The following is a 16757-nucleotide window of genomic DNA, read 5'->3' as shown; positions in this document are numbered from 1 at the left end:
GCATTATTGCTATTGGTAGTCCATGGGTCACACACACAGAGCGAGAGAGAGAGAGAGGGAGAATGTTCTTGAGCTCCCACACCTTTATACTGCCCTACAAGTGCGACATTGAAACTGGCGTACATGAATTCAAAGCCTTGGTAGTAGGTTAGATATTGTGGTTACTGCAAATATGACATGGGAACATCTCTGAAAGGGGACACATTTGCACCATGAGGCTTTGTCAGCACATCAAGGAGGTGTAATGAAGACCATCTTCGGTCTAATCTCACAATCTAATCTCTTCGACAAAATATGAGTCACCGCACTTTTCCTTTTTACGGCAGTATAGGCTCAGCATAGGACTCAAGCCAGATTCACCCTAGGGTGATAGTCTCTTGGACAGATGCATGTTAGGCTGCCACCAGGTTCCAATGTGGTCACTTTGTCTGTGACATAATATGATGTGACATAATGATGTCATTATAGAACTGTACGTGTCCATGGAGATGATTCTAAAACCTCACCTGAATAGATATTCTAGCAGCAGGAAAGCAGGTCAGTTGGAGTCTTGTTTGCTCCTAGATATTCACACACGGCTCACATAGTGTGGAACTCAGATGGACAGCAAAACTGTTGAAGGTGCCGGATAATCATCATGCTGTAAGTACATGAAAATCACATAATTTTCATAAGTTCTGTTTAGTATACAAGATTTTACATGGTCTTGCCCCACCTTGTCTTTTGCAGTTTATATGTCATCGCCCTACTAGATCCACAAGATCCTCTAGAATTGCATCAGTTAATGATTGTAGTATACCATCCTACCGCACAGCATTCGGGCAGTCCTCTTTGGAAATGGAATGCTCTTCCAGGTAACCTGAAGAGCTGTGTCTCTTTCAAGAACTTTAAATTACAACTTAAATATGCTCTTGAAGAGACCCAAACCTGTAACCATTGACACAAAATGATGCCAATGTCTTAAGGGAAATGTTTTTATTTTTATTTTAAAAATATTTTTATATTTTGTTTGGGTGGGTGTGGGTGGTTGTGCAGGTGGGGGGGGTGGCGTGTACAGGGGACATGAGTGATTTGTTTATTGTTTTTATCTGTATTTTTATTTTTATTTTGACTGCTGTTTTACTTTATTATTCTATTGTATACCCCACTATTTAATTTAGTATTTAAATTAAGGCTAAATCTGGTGTGATGCAATGGAAACATTTATGTTTTAATTGCACATGGTCCTAATAAACCTGCTTGATTGATTGATTGAAGTAGGCCTAAGCATGTGGTTTCCAGTTTAACTTAAATATGAGGACACAAGACTCAGTAACTTTTCAAATGGCTGTTACTTACTTGCACAGCCTAAATGATGGACTGGTATATTTCTGATGGACATTCGGATGAACACGAAAGCCAAAAAGAAGTATTGTTTTCTGCCCAGCTTTTACACCTTTAGTTACTGCACTTTGCCTTTGTAGGGCAGTGTAGTCACTGCACATTTCCTTTGTACAAGTTCTTGATAGCTGTAAAAAGACACAGAGAGAGAGAGAGAGAGAGAGAGAGAGAGAATGTGTGTGTGAGAGAGAGAGAATGTTCTTGAGCTCCTACACCTTTATACTGTACTACAAGGTGCAACATTGAAACTGACATAAATGACTGCAACGCCTATTAGGTTGGATATTGTACTGCAAATATGACAGGAACATCTCTGATAGGGGACACATTTGCACCATGACACTTTGTCATCACATCAATGAGGTGCCATGAAGACCATCTTCAGTCTAATCTCAAGTATCACACAATGGCCTATGTAGTCACCACACTTTGCCTTTGTAGGCAGTATAGGCTCAGCACAGGACTCAAGCCAGATTCACTTTAGGCTGATAGTTTCTTGGACAGATGTATGCTAGGCTGCCACTGGATTCCAATTATGTCACTTGTCTGTGACATACTATGATGTCATTATAGAACGGTATGACATGTGCATGGAGATGATTCTAAAACCTCACCTGATATTCATTAGGCAGCAGGACACTGAAGAGGTCAGTTGGAGTTTTGTTTGCTCCTGGATATTCACACACGGCTCAAATAGTGTGGAACTCAGATGGACAGCAAAACTGATCAAGGTGAAGGTCAATCATCATGCTGTAAGTACATGAAAATCAACACATAATTTTCATCCATAGGCGATCTAGCTCAACTTCAACATGAGGACAAAATGCTTCAAGTTTACCATTACTCCATAGATTCCCCCCGTAGCAGCAGGGGGCGATATAAGTTTGTCGAACTTGAACGCAGCTGAAGTCCTGGTATGAAGAAGACTCAGCACACAGGCATAAACAAACATTTGTTTTTAAAAAGCGCTCTAGAACTAGCCTCAACAACGTCGCTGATGAAAAACCACAAGCTGATACAGCATGTTTATAATTCCTTCTCTCTAGAGTTGGTCAGGACATACAAAATCAGCATTCGTGCATACTGGGCTTCTGTTTGTGTAAATCGGTCATCCAATTAAGCTCCTTGCATTGACCTCTATAAGTTGGCTCCTTGACACATTTTTATGGCCCTATCGAACTGATCCATCACGTTGACTTGAAGTTCAATATCCGCAGCTTCATACCAGACCAGATCACCAACAATGGCCTGTGAGGTGAGTTTGAAGGCAAATGAGCATTTTCAACAGATTTGCTGTAAGCTATACAATTTTTAAATTTTAACTTAAATGTATTTGCTTGCAGATAGTTGAGATTTCTCACCATATTAATGTGAATCACAAGCAAGCCTGTAGTGACCTTGAGAAGGCCAGTCTATTCATCACAGAAGCATTGCAGGTAGGCAACACTTTGTTTCTTTACACAATAATGCCAACATCTTAATAATAGTAATGACTTTTGGAGTAGGGAGGACACTGAGTGGTAGGACATGTGGTGGTAGTAGGTCATGCTGTCGCTGAGTTTGGACACTCTGTGTCCTAGGAAATCCTTTTCTTTTTTCTTTTTTTTAACAGTGTATAATCAGAACGTGTGTGTGTGTGTGTGTGTGTGTGTGTGTGTGTGTGTGTGTGTGTGTGTGTGTGTGTGTGTGTGTGTGATTGTTTCAATCAGAGGGAGATCCAGAGGAACACAACTCTGTGCATGTTAATTCAACGTCTGGAAAAGAGAGCAGCTGAGAATGGAAGGAGCCTATCAGAGCAGGTGGAGTCAAACTGCCAGCTGCAGCTCCAGGTGGATGAACTACAGACACAACTGGAAGACAAAGACAACTCGTTAACACAAGCCAAACAGGTGTGTGCGTGAATTTTACTTGTAAGTGCACATTCTTTTATTTCAACTACCTCTTCAGAGAACCAAGGCTAGTTCAAGGCTTTGTTGGCTGTTTTGTGAAAACGGGTAGCCAAATCTATCACTGATTATGAACAAGGAACAATGTCTACATTGAAAATGTGTCAGGGCCAGCATACACAAGACTGAGAGATTGCGCTTCTATAACAAATAGAGCCATGACGTGTCTTTTTATAGATGCACATTGAGTGAAAGTATACAGTATGCTCAATTGTTGTTTTCTGCAGAGTATTGCTGTCCTGAAGAATGAACTGGGGGACCTGAAACAGCAGCTGCAGATCCATCATAGGTAATCATATCATATGGTTTTACCCATCTAAAATCTTTAATTTCTTCTTTGTCTTTGATTGTTGGCATAGGCATGACACACATAAATTAAGATGATGTTGTCGACTAGTCTATCAATGAAGTGCGACATAATGACAGTCAATCATGACATTTCTGCGCTGCGACCTTGCAGACGGCAGCTCTGCTATGGGCCAAACGCATGAATGCGCCTGCTGGTCCGTGTGGCAGAGTGAAACACAGTTGCTTTCGTAAAACTGATACAGTTAACTGTTTCAAACGTAGTATGTCACATGGTTTTTCCCACCTTATTGTCCTCGACTAAAAGGGTGCCATTACTATTTTGATAGCAGTTGCTACTGGAGCCAGGTTTTTGTTTTTGGGGGGGGGGGGGGGCTGTAATAAGATGGATAGGTTTTTGCTTCACAATTGGCTAGTTCTTGATGGCACATCCTACAGTGATCTCCAGCAGGAACATGCCTACTCTGAAATTATAATGTATTCTGTTTAGAATTTGTGTCCACGACACGGTTTATTGCAGTGACTTCTGCTCTGCACATGGTATGTTGGAACAGATTTTCTGCTGTGGAGCTGGGCTACTACTCCATCTTCGCTGCACAGTTATCGGCCCTGATTGACACTTATTTAGCTGACATGAATTGCGTGTGCAGTCCACATGTCTGTGAAGTGTTTCACTCGCTGCTTCAAACGGAACGCAGCAGGGTTTTTTTGTCTTTGGATGTCGCGTTTGATATTTCTGTCCACGTTGTTTGCTGAGTTTTCATCCCTGCCTTTATACGACCAAGCAGATCTCGTTATGATCTGGGAAATCTGCTTTTGCAAACGCAGCTATTTGAACTTTGACCTGAGATCTATCTCTGTTGCAGGACAATTGAGGAAGTGACTGAGTGGCAACAGGATGAGAGTCTGGCCAATATTGTGGTACGCACCCCTACACACACACACAAGCATTCTCTCTCCCCCTTCCAATCATTCTCTTGCTCTTTCTGTCTTCATGTCTGTCTGTGTCTATCTCTATCTCTCCCTCACACACACACACCCACACACACACGAACAATGAATATCTGCTGTGTGGTTTTCAGAAAGAGGAGGATGGTGTCCAGCAGCAGGTTGTTGCAGTTACAGTTAAAGAGGAATATGCTATTGATGCATATCCATGTCAGTCAGGTATGATGCGTACACACACACACGCACACACACACACACACACACACACACACACACACACACACACACACACACACACACAAAGTGCATCTACCAGTTCACAACATCTTATTTCAATCCAGAGGAGGCAGGACAGAGAAATGTAGGCACTGAATTAGTCTCTGGTTTGTGTATCTTGGGCCATTGGGGGCAGCTTTCTTGGCTTGTTGAGTAAGCCAACATTGTTACAACCCAAGTACCATAAAAGTAAATGGACCCAAAAGATCAGCCATACGTGGAAGTGTATTAAAAAGTCAGACAATAAGGAGAAAGTTGTAATACATCAGCTATTCTTCCTGGGGTCCACACAGAACATGTAACAAATTATACATAAACATACAAGACTGCGGATATACTGTATATGAAAGCAGGAAGCACCACATTCTTTCCTGAAGTCCACACATTTAGATCATACAAAAACTCAACAACAGTAGAAACACAACTAAAACCAAAAGGGGGAAAATAGTGAAAAAGTGACAAGGCTAATCCCTCCACACAAGATACATAGTGTATAGATGTTTGGGTGACCGGCCAGGTATTTTGACCCTGTGGAGCTCCAGATGGACCGTTCTGGACTCAGGAGAGCTGAGGTGTAAATGAGATTCTACCATGATATGGGGAGGGCAGTCATGGGTTAACGGTTAGGGCGTCAGACTTGTAGCCCTAAAATTACTGGTTCGAAAACTTCGAATCCCGACCTGCCAGGTTGGTGGGGGTAGTAATTAATCAGTGCTCTTCCCCATCCTCCTCCATGACCGAGGTACCCTGAGCATGGTACCGTTCCGCCTCACTGCTCCCCAGGGGCGCCATTGAGGGTTGCCCCCTTGCACGGGTGAGGCATAAATGCAATTCCGTTGTGTGCAGTGTTCACTTGTGTGCTGTGTCACAATGACAATAATAATAATAATAATAATGCATTTTATTTAAAAGCGCCTTTCAAAAAACTCAAGGACACTGTACAGAGAGAGGCAAAATAAAACAAGACAGATAAACAGATTGTAAACAAAGAATAAATATATAGAAAATAAATAAAAAATAAAATAAAACAAAATAGAGTTAAAGAATCATAAAGAAAAGGCTAACTGAAATAGATGAGTTTTAAGTCTGGATTTGAACAGGGGTAAAGACTCAATATTGCGAATGTCAGGGGGAAGCGCATTCCACAGCTGAGGAGCAGAGCAACTGAAAGCTCTGTTCCCCATGGTGCTGAGACGGGCAGAAGGGACAGAGAGGAGAATGGAGGAAGAGGAACGGAGGGGGCGGGAGGACAATGGGAGTTGGAGTTTCCCAGTAGGCTTTCACTTCACTTTCGATATGGATGGATGTGGTTCATCCTTCTTGGTATGCAGACATTACCTTGGATACTACCGTAGCTCTTGATACATGATATGTCACCCATTGTTGTCTGCATTGCCATATTTGAGAAAAAAATGTGCTCTTACCCTGCTAGTTGACCATCACACTCTGCCCTGCTATGTACAAACAACAATTCTACTTTGTTTCCTTTATTTGTATTTGTATATCACTTCTGTTCTTTTCTTGTTCGTAGATAAGACGGATACCTCCATGGGACAGACGCACTCTTCATTTGCAGGCATTAGAACGGAACTAGTGCAGGTAGAGGCGTCATTTATTTTTCCTCAGAAATCATTAGGAAAGCTTTTGTAAACAATTGATTTTGAAACGGTGGTTGGTTTTTGTGGTGATGGAGAGCTGCATGTAAGAGTTCTTAGTCAAAAACAACACACTTGGCAGTTCAGTTTCCTTTCCTCCATTCATTAGTGTCAAATCACAATAATATTAAACCATATTGTGTGTAGAAACTGTTTGAAATCGACCTTTTCTAAATGATTGCACGTTGTGTTCTTTGACAATGCATTTCAGGAGGAAGATGAAAAGTCAGACATGACTCCAGTCGTCAGCTCTGATCCAGATGCAGTCAATTTTTTGAGATTGTCAGTACGATTGGTTGATTGTTGTGTAACACAAGGTCATCAAAGAACAACCAGCGAGAACAATAAAGAGGGAGAAACCCCCAATAATGGTAAGGCTTAAGCAGTTCATGCAATCACTAAATTAAGAGAGTATTTAAAAATAATGCGGTTTATTAAATTATTTACACAATTCCTTTCACAACTTTGCGCTTAAGTTTTATGTGTGTGTGTTTGTGTGTGTGTTTTCAGTAGGGATAACGGGGGAGGCATCAGAATTGCCACCGTCTGCAACCCCCAAATTCACAGCCATCCCAGAGACCGAGGTGGATAATGGGAGGCCATATAAGTGTCCTGTCTGTGGAGAGCATTTCTCCTCAACGTCAGTAATGGAAAAGCACCAGCAGGACACGCACACAATAGAGAAGCCTCCTCTCGAACAAGACCAGCACACACGCACAGGAAAAACGCCCCACCACCACAAACGGCATGGCAAACGTGTTACGAGGAGGACAAACGCTCTCGCCGCAAACAAGCACACTGACACAGGGCAGAAGCGCCACCACTGTGGGCAATGTGGGAAAAGTTTCAAGCTTCCAGGAATACTTGCAAGGCATCAGCGCGTCCACACAGGAGAGAGGCCTCACGAATGCGCACAGTGTGGGAAGGCTTTCACGGTAGCATCAAACCTCTCTAGACACAAGCTCATCCACACGGGGCAGAAGCCCTACCACTGTGGACAGTGTGGGAAGAGCTTTACACAAGAAATGCACCTCACGCGGCATCAGCTCATCCATACAGGAGAGAAACCCTTTCAATGCACAGATTGTGGCAAATACTTTAGACATTCGGGAAATCTCACAACGCACCGCCTCATCCACACAGGGGAGAGGCGCCACCAGTGTGGACAGTGTGGGATGAGATTCACTGAAGCAGGGTCCCTCGGGAGACACATGTTCGTCCACACAGGAGAGAAGCCTCACCGGTGCACAGGATGTGGCCGAGCTTTTAGTCATTTGTGGAAACTAAGAAGGCACCTGCGCAAGGCACCTACCCATACAGGAGACAAGACTACCCAACCACCACTCTAAAAAGTGTGTCAAAGGTTGTCTACATATTTCAACCACTGTGCCGCCGGAAACACAAGTGTGCCTTGAGAGATTGGCAGGTGTGCCGTGGAAAATGATCTAATTTCAACTTTTTTGGTCTAAACATTTTTTATTTAATTTTTTTTGAAAAAGAATTACATTATTTGCAAATAATATGCCACTGTCTGGTGCAGGGACCATTGACATATATACAGTGACAGTATGAAAACTACCTCCATTCCGAAGTTATTCAACTTTAAGCGAGGGTTACTTTAGCTAAAAACAGAGTTTTCCTCCATTCAAACTGAGAAAAAGCCTTTTTTGTCACGGGTGCGCTATTTGACTCTCCAAGTTAAAATTGAGGATTTAAATGTATTTTTATGCCCGAAGAACAACTCCATTAGCTGTTTTGATTCTCTAGGAATTAACTTTGGCACAGGAGATTTGACGTGACGTGACGTGATCAGGAAGTGGTTTGATTTGCTGTAAGAAACTCACACTGTGTGTGTGATAAAATGCACAGATGATGAAATATCCAAATCCAAATCTTTGTAAGTTTGTAGGAGTTTTGACTTTGTTTGTGTCAGTTCTGTTCATCACATAATAAGAAAATCACACAGAATATGCATTAGAATGTTTAGATTCAGAATCCATTAAAAAAAAACGTAAAAACTTATTTTTACGTTTTGGGAGTCAACGCATGGGAGGCAAAAACATATTTTTCCATGACTTGGGACTGGGAGTCAATGTGATATGACCTCACAGCTCTGTTTTTTATGTTCTTGATGTATCTCTCAATAATAATAAAGACAACAACACAGCAATACTTTTCGTTATAGACCTACATGAATGGGGAGTGATAACTTACCAACTGTAATTAATTGCCAAGACATTTGCCGATTTCTTCTGACTCTTAACTTTCTCACGTTTTAGTAGTTCCAAATAAGGTATTCAAACTTAAGTCATAGGCTATGGTTCTAGTTGCTGAAGAAAGAACTTCCGTTATCCTTGTGTTCCCCAAAATACATTTATTTAACACATTTTGCACAATATTAAAAAGCTTTCAGTGTGTAACACTGCCATCAGGCTGTAACTTCTGTTATCTCATCGCATTTGCACATCACTAAGCAAATGTGTCTTGAACCAACGGTCAGCAGATTCATTCCAAATTGCAAATTTTAGAGCCACCACAAATGCCAATTCGGAGAGACATTCAAACGTGTGAGGTTCTGGGTAATGAAACTGAGTGGAATGTACTTATTGAATATTTGAACTCAATCAGTATAGCTTTACCCTTATGACAAAATTGCAATAATACTACATATAGCTTACTGTTTTGTTTTGTTTTGTTTATTGTTTTTTTTCCAAACAGGATTAGGCTATAGTATTTTTTGCTTGCAGTGTTTGTGTTCAAAATACAGCCTTTTAAATAATAGTCTGTATCCTCTATGTGCCCACACACACACACACACACACACACACACACACACACACACACACACACACACACACACACACACACACACACACACAGGTCTGTGACATAATATGATGTCAATAGAACTGTATGACTTGTCTATAGAGATGATTCTAAAACCTCATCTAAGTATACAGACTCATTTAGCAGCAGGACACTGAAGATGTCAGTTGGAGCCTTATTTGCTCCTGGATATTTACACACGGCTCACATGTGGAACTCAGATGGACAACAAAACTAATCAAGGTGCCAAATAATCATCATGCTGTATGTACATGGACATCAGCACAGCATTTTCATCTAAATAAGCATTACATAGGATTTATGGGGACACAAGACTGAATATCAGGTTGGATTACTGCAAAATGACATAGCAACATCTCTGATAGGGACACATTTGCACCATGACGCTTTGTCATCCCATCAAGGAGGTGTAATGAAGGCCATCTTCAGTCTAATCTAAAGTCTGACCAAATGTGTAGGCACTGCACTTTGACTTTGTATGGCAGTATAGGCTCAGCACAGGATGCATGTTAGGCTGTTATATATAGAGATCTCTGATGTAGAGGTCAATGGTGGCATAGTATGATGTCATTATAGAACTGTATGATGTTTCCATGGAGATGATTCTAAAACCTCACCTGAGTATAAAGACTCGTTTAGCAGCAGGACACTGAGGAGGACAGTTAGAGTCTTGTTTGCTCCTGGATATTCACACGCGGCTCACATAGTGTGGAAGTCAGATAGACAGCAAAACTGATCAAGGTGCAGGCCAATCGTCATGCTGTAAGTAGGCCTATGAAAATCAACTCAGCATTTTCATTTAAGTATAAACATATGGTTTCTAGCTCAACGACAACATGAGGACACAAGACTGAATACCTTTTCAAATGGCTGTCACATAACATTAGGACTTACTTGCACAGCCTAAATGATGGACTGGTAGGATATTTCTGAGGGAGAGTCAGAACAATCATCCTTGCATGAAGGCAAAAAAAAAACTTGTTGTTTTTTTGCCCAGCCTTGCCCTGTCCCCGTGGAGAAATCAATACATTTTCCCTGCTGTCAGCATAGGCACAACAAAGTTTGGGGGACATTTCCCCATTCAACATCTTAATTGCAAATGAGTGAATGACCTTTGAATTGCGTTTGTGCAAGATATTGAATTAAACTCCTGTCATCACGAGGCCACAAGCACAAAGATGGGAGTTTGAATGAATGAATGCCCATTGGGATACTCCAACTCCCATTGTCATTGTGACACAGCACTCCACAGCACAAAAGTGAACACTGCACACAACGAAATTGCATTTATGCCTCACCCGTGCAAGGGGGCAGCCCTCAGTGGCGCCCCTGGGGAGCAGTGCGGCGGGACGGTACCATGCTCAGGGTACCTCAGTCAGAGGATGGGGGAGAGCACTTGATTACTCCCCCCACCAACCTGGCGGTCGGGAGTCGAACCGGCAACCTCTGTGATGCAAGTCTGACGCCCTAACCGCTTACCCATGACTGTTTGGATAATGGAATGAACCACATGTGTCCACCTCATTATCTAACCTCCCGTCATCGCCTTATGCTTGTGGCCTCGAGGCAAGACAATACATTTCTTGTGATCTTGGTGGGATACATTTTCAGGACCAGGGACAGGGTCGGCAGCGTTTGACCGTCTTTCAACAATAGTTGAGTCGTTTTTTGCAAGGAAAAGGGGCATTACCATTACAGAGCTGACAAAAGTGCAGAATCTTGCATGATGCCTCCTTAGCACATCCTCAATGATTCTAGCCCAGGAACCCAACTGAAATATTACATTTCCATGTCAAATAGGTATATAATCCACATATAACACATATTGTGTTTACTGTCAGTGACAGTCAATTGGCTGCCACAACAAGGCCAATGAAAGTTAATTTGAGTTCTGAAAGGCCAACTATTGAATTGCTGAATCAATTAATTGATTGATTGCTGTCCATTATGTGGGTGTGTTTTTTGCTGAAACAAAAAAGTGCTATTTGCATTTCTGAAATGAAGAGATTGAAGAATTAATCTGAACCATAAAGAAAGAATTGTGCATCACAGCAGATAAGATAGTTATAGTTCAGAAAGTTATTTTCAAGCCTCTGATGAATTATGTCTTTGTGTGTGTGTGTGTGTGTGTGTGTGTGTGTGTGTGTGTGTGTGTGTGCGTGTGCGTGTGCGTGCATTCTATGTAGATTGCTGGGCAGGGCCTGATTGCTGAAAGTACCTTATACGCTATATCCGCCACCTGCCATCCAACGCATCTCCAGAATCACGGGGTGAAGAAAAGGGACTGAAAGTGAAAGCAGGAGAGCTGCAGTAGCCTACCTGTAGGCCTAATTGTAATCCATTGCATCATTGCATCAGCTGAAGCTTGTGGTCACATAAGCAGCATGTCACAGTTTAGGCAGAGCAAACTGAAACGTCCTATGACTGTCAGGGATTTTAAAGGCCAGTGTATTGATTTGTGAGTTTTCCTAAATTCCTTTTTCTTACTTTTTGTATTATGCAAATAGACACACACCCGCGTGCGCACACACACACAGGATTTTGTGCCATTTAAACCAGGATTTGTGTGGCATTTAAACAGCCAAGCATGTCACGTTCATGTGTAATGTTTTGTTTGCGCCTGAAGCTGATCTGTCACAGAACCAACTTTGTCGATGTACATTCCCTGACTCCAAAAATAATGGTGTGTGTGTGTGTGTGTGTGTGTGTGTGTGTGTGTGTGTGTGTGTGTGTGTGTGTGTGTGTGTGTGTGTGTGTGTGTGTGTGTGCGTGCGTGCGTGCGTGCGTGCGTGCGTGCGTGCGTGCGTGCGTGCGTGCGTGCGTGCGTGCGCCGGTGTGTTGAGCCTTGGCAATCAAATCAGCTCTGTATAGGCCTACATATATAGGCTCAGAATATAACATTGTACAGCAAAAAAACTACTTATAGACAATGTTTCTTCCATCACTGAAAGCGTTAATTGGCCAGAGTCTTGGTTGGAATATTTAGAGGATTTTCTTCCTACTCGCAATGTCGAATTAAAAAAAAAAAAAAAGTTAATCTCCATTGACAATGGTATTCTCCTCTGCTGATGGGGTGGCCATTAACTTTGTGTGACAAACAGTACAATGGTCTGAGGGCAGATCAAAGTGCATGCCCTAGCAATTCATTTCAAGAGACTATTTCACTGAAGCTATAGGGTTGTTTTCTGTGATTTATGTGGATCCCCAATTTTAAAAAATTGCATATGTACAAAAAGTAAGAAAGAGGAATTTAGGAAAACTCACAAATCAATACACTGGCCTTTAAAATCCCTGACAGTCATAGGACGTTTCAGTTTGCTCTGCCTAAACTGTGACATGCTGCTTATGTGACCAGCTTCAGCTGATGCAATGACCGCTTTGGATTACAATTACTGTACAATGGTACTGCAGCTCTCCTGCTTTCACTTTTCTTTCTTTTTTTTCTTTTCTTTTCTTCACCCCGTGATTCTGGAGATGCGTTGGATGGCAGGTGGCGGATATAGCGTATAAGGTACTTTCAGCAATCAGGCCCTGCCCAGCAATCTACATAGAATGCACAGAAACACACACACACACACACACACACACACACACACACACACACACACACACACACACACACACACACACACACACACACACACACACACACACACACACACACACACACGTGTGCATGCCATTGTTATTGCAGTCAGGGAATGTACAGCGACAACTTTGGTTCCGTGTCAGAACTACTTCAGACATTGCTCAAACAAGACGTCACACATGAGTGTGCTTAGCTGTTTAAATGCCACACAAATCCTGGTGAGTTAGTTCCTTCATTTTAATATTGTAGCTTCTTTCCTCTTTTTAATAATTAGTAATTAGTTTAATAAATATTTAACTTTTTTTACTTAGTACCTGTACATTTTAACACAAACTTTTAGCATGCATTGGAAAGATTTGCAATTAAATCCTTTAATACCACAATTACTGTTTTGAGTGAAAAGTGAAAGTGAAAACTGAAAAGTACTTGTTAAAGTGCTGCTATATCATGCAAGTGACAGATTCAGGTTTAGCTGTACAGAACACCCCAGCTAAATGCTGATCACAACAACATCAAGCTGTTGATAAGGGCATTAAAATGTTATGTAATAAGTAAAATTAAGAGATGGTTATGTTGCTTTGTAATTGATATTTTATGTATGGTTTATCTTCGAATATCTCATTACAAATAAGATTACGTGATAATCTGAAGGCCATTCGGGCAGTGACAATGTTTACTTCAATTTCTATGATTGTTTACATTACAGATATGAGTTAGTTAAACAAACTTCTTTTGTTACCAGTGACAGGCAATTGTTGTGCCCAACTATTGAGGGGGGAAATGAGCAAATAGCCTATACAGGAGATAGTTCAGTTCTTCAACCACTTGTATAGTCTTTGTTTTTGTTTGGTGCTTGTGTAGGCTATCACTTCCTTGTCACTTGCACATAGCTGATGCAACCATGCTACCACATGGCGTTTGTAAACAGAAAAGTCATGCGGAAGCAAAAATTCTCTCTCTATCACACACACACACACACACACACACACACACACACACACACACACACACACACACACACACTCTCTCTCTCTCTCTCTCTCTCTCTCTCTCTCTCTCTCTCTCTCTCTCTCTCTCTCTCTCTCTCTCTCTCTCTCTCTCTCTCACACACACACACACACACACACACACACACACACACACACACACACACACACACACACACACACACACACACAGTATATTGATGATTATCTTCAATAATGCCAACCTGAGCATGCTCCTGTTGTGAGCTTCCTGGAAGAGGTGTGCTATATGGGCAGCCCAATGATGTTTGAGAAAATTTTAATTTGATAATATATTTAATATCCCAAGAACCTGTGCACCTGTGCTATGTACTACAGTAGTGGTTGTAGCCCCTTAACACACGCCGTTCCACCAGTGGAATGTTGTAATAGAAGACACTGAAAAAACTTTACAATCATAGTATACTATGACACAGGGCCTTAAGTAATACTGTACATTACGATTTGGTCATTGCCATGGTAACAGCTAATTTATAACACGGGTTACTCTGTCTTGCTGGGTTAATGGTTTGCAAATTCCAAGCTGTAGCAGGCATGTCATACACACACTCTATTGTTGTCTATAATGTAGACAAACAAGTTGGTTCAGGACCGCTTCCGAGTTCAGACATCGCTCAAACAAGACGGCACACATGAACGTGAAATGCTAGGCTCTTTAATGCTCTTTAAATTTTGGTGAGTGTTTTAAATCACTTTATTTGCGGTTTATCCATTCTTGTCAGTTTTGCTATAAACATAGGCTTATTTAAAAATTTAATTAACCCTTTGAAACTGTAACTCATAAATGAAAAATGCCACATCTTTTCAGTGCCAATCTAGGAAAAGTATAATGAAAAGCAACTCACTAATTACCTTGTTACAACTCTGCTATATCATAAAGTTGAACTTTTAACAGGTAGAAGTTTAGTTTTAACTGAATGCCAATGACAACAACATCAAGCATTAGCTTTATTGGGAGCTGTTGATAATGTGAAGTGTGGTGACATGAGCGTTAAATTATTAAGTAATGCACAAAGGAAATGAAATGTAGATGTGACTCTGCTGAGATACTGTTTATGGTTTACTTTTGAAGATTTAATTGCAAAAGCAAGGCTAGGTCCACAACATTGGTGTCTTTTTTGTAATCTGAAGGCCAGGGCCGGATTAATGCATAGGCTAGATATGGCTGAAGCCTAGGGCCCCCCACCTGCCAGTGGGCCCCTGATCGGCCAAAAGTGAAAAACTGCAGAATTATGACAAGATGCAGTGTTTTAAAAAATCTTCTGTCGTTTTGGGTACAGTTGGTATACATGTTATCCTCAATTCCTGGCCCGCAATTATGACACTGATATTTGCGTTCTGGGGGACCACAGCAACCTGTAGAATAGGGGCCCCAGCTCATGTTAATCCGACCCTGCTGAAGGCCACTTGCGCATTTATAATATTTACTGAAAGGCATATTATTATTCAAATAACACAGATGAGTAAGATAAATAAAAGGTTATGTCTCAGTACTTCTCATTAATTAATTCTTGTAAAATTGTTAAATCCTTTGTTTTGTATTTATTTATTTTTATATAGGTATAGATCGAGGTACTTTCTCACAGGCTAAATTAAAACTAGCCTATAGCACTTACTACAGAAGCCCTATAGATGTTATGCCGTCTAGGCTACCATACACAATGGGACCAGGAGTTTGCCTTGTCACACAGTAAAGTAAAGCTAAAATGTCAATTCCTCTCTAACCTGTTGCAACCTCCATCACATAGTGTAGGCCTATGTAAAATGACAATGTAGCCGAAGTGTGTGTGTGTGTGTGTGTGTGTGTGTGTGTGTGTGTGTGTGTGTGTGTGTGTGTGTGTGTGTGTGTGAGAGAGAGAGAGAGAGAGAGAGAGAGAGAGAGAGAGAGAGAGAGAGAGAGAGAGAGAGAGAGAGAGAGAGAGAGAGAGAGAGAGAGAGAGAGAGAGAGAGAGAGAAAGAGAAAGAGAGAGAGAGAGAGAGAGAGAGAGAGAGAAAGAGAAAGAGAGAGAGAGAGAGAGAGAGAGAGAGCGCGCTTGTGGCCAGACCAGCTGAACATTGGAAAACCCCAGCGCAGGCTGTTGGGGAAAGCTGCTCAGGGGGAAGTTGGTACAAGAGCTACCTAACAGGTTTTCATTGGTTTTTTGTTTGTCTATTTTCAGACCGACTGATACGCACTCGTGATCCCGCAGCCTAGGCAACCACACTTTAATCAAACTGGATCTAATCACGTGCCTTCTGTCTACCAGCTATGGAAGGATACATAGGTAATACGAATAAGCATGTTCTATGTTTCAAGTTAATGGCATGTCCTTAATCATTCCTGAATGACTGCAAATAATGTGTCCTAACATTGCCCTCTGTAATGTCTGCTACCACCATGGCCGCTGCTACTACAGCTACTTTAAAATGGCCTAAATAAAGTGTGGGGCGTAACTTCCTTCAGGATTAATAAAAACATTCTACTCTACTCTACTTGCAGTTGAAGCATCTGCACCAGAACAATTTTAATTAACAAAAATGTTTTACTTAACACAACATGTAGTCTATGTTTTCAGCTGTGTTCATCATATTGTCTATGCAGGCTTGGATAACATGAGGTTCATTATTTATCCTTTTCTGTTGTTGACAGCGCACATGCGGCTCGTGGTACTCCTGATCCTATCACTTTGTGAGTTATAATTCCATATTTCCAAACATCATGCAATATTATGAAAAGACAAATGAAGTGAATGTTATTTTATCCAATTCTGAACCATATTTTAATATTCTATGTTTTATTGGTTCA

The 16757-nt window shown here is 41.4% G+C and overlaps 1 protein-coding gene and 1 long non-coding RNA gene across 2 annotated transcripts; both read left to right on the top strand.

Annotated features, from left to right (window-relative positions):
• Positions 1-531: 531 nt before the first annotated feature.
• Positions 532-16643, top strand: LOC134467148 (uncharacterized). The gene is made up of 5 exons (XR_010038460.1): positions 532-642; positions 730-854; positions 2009-2132; positions 16132-16236; positions 16602-16643. It is a non-coding gene; the product is annotated as an uncharacterized LOC134467148 (long non-coding RNA).
• Positions 2399-8515, top strand: LOC134467146 (zinc finger protein 23-like). The gene is made up of 9 exons (XM_063221061.1): positions 2399-2635; positions 2724-2816; positions 3090-3269; positions 3554-3615; positions 4499-4553; positions 4715-4799; positions 6388-6455; positions 6723-6882; positions 7022-8515. The coding sequence occupies exons 1-9, from the start codon at positions 2624-2626 to the stop codon at positions 7858-7860; spliced, it is 1554 nt and encodes a 517-aa protein (XP_063077131.1). The 5' UTR covers positions 2399-2623; the 3' UTR covers positions 7861-8515.
• Positions 16644-16757: the final 114 nt, after the last annotated feature.

The sequence above is a fragment of the Engraulis encrasicolus genome, chromosome 17, assembly GCF_034702125.1.
Source record: "Engraulis encrasicolus isolate BLACKSEA-1 chromosome 17, IST_EnEncr_1.0, whole genome shotgun sequence".
Classification (NCBI taxonomy): Eukaryota; Metazoa; Chordata; class Actinopteri; order Clupeiformes; family Engraulidae; genus Engraulis; species Engraulis encrasicolus.
This window is presented reverse-complemented; position numbering and strand designations above follow the sequence as displayed.

Bases quoted from the DNA above. Each gene is read 5' to 3' on its own strand.
- LOC134467146 (XM_063221061.1), top strand. The intron at 2,817-3,089 runs GTAGGCAACACT...TGTTTCAATCAG, and splicing joins TCATCACAGAAGCATTGCAG to AGGGAGATCCAGAGGAACAC. The intron at 4,554-4,714 runs GTACGCACCCCT...TGTGGTTTTCAG, and splicing joins AGAGTCTGGCCAATATTGTG to AAAGAGGAGGATGGTGTCCA.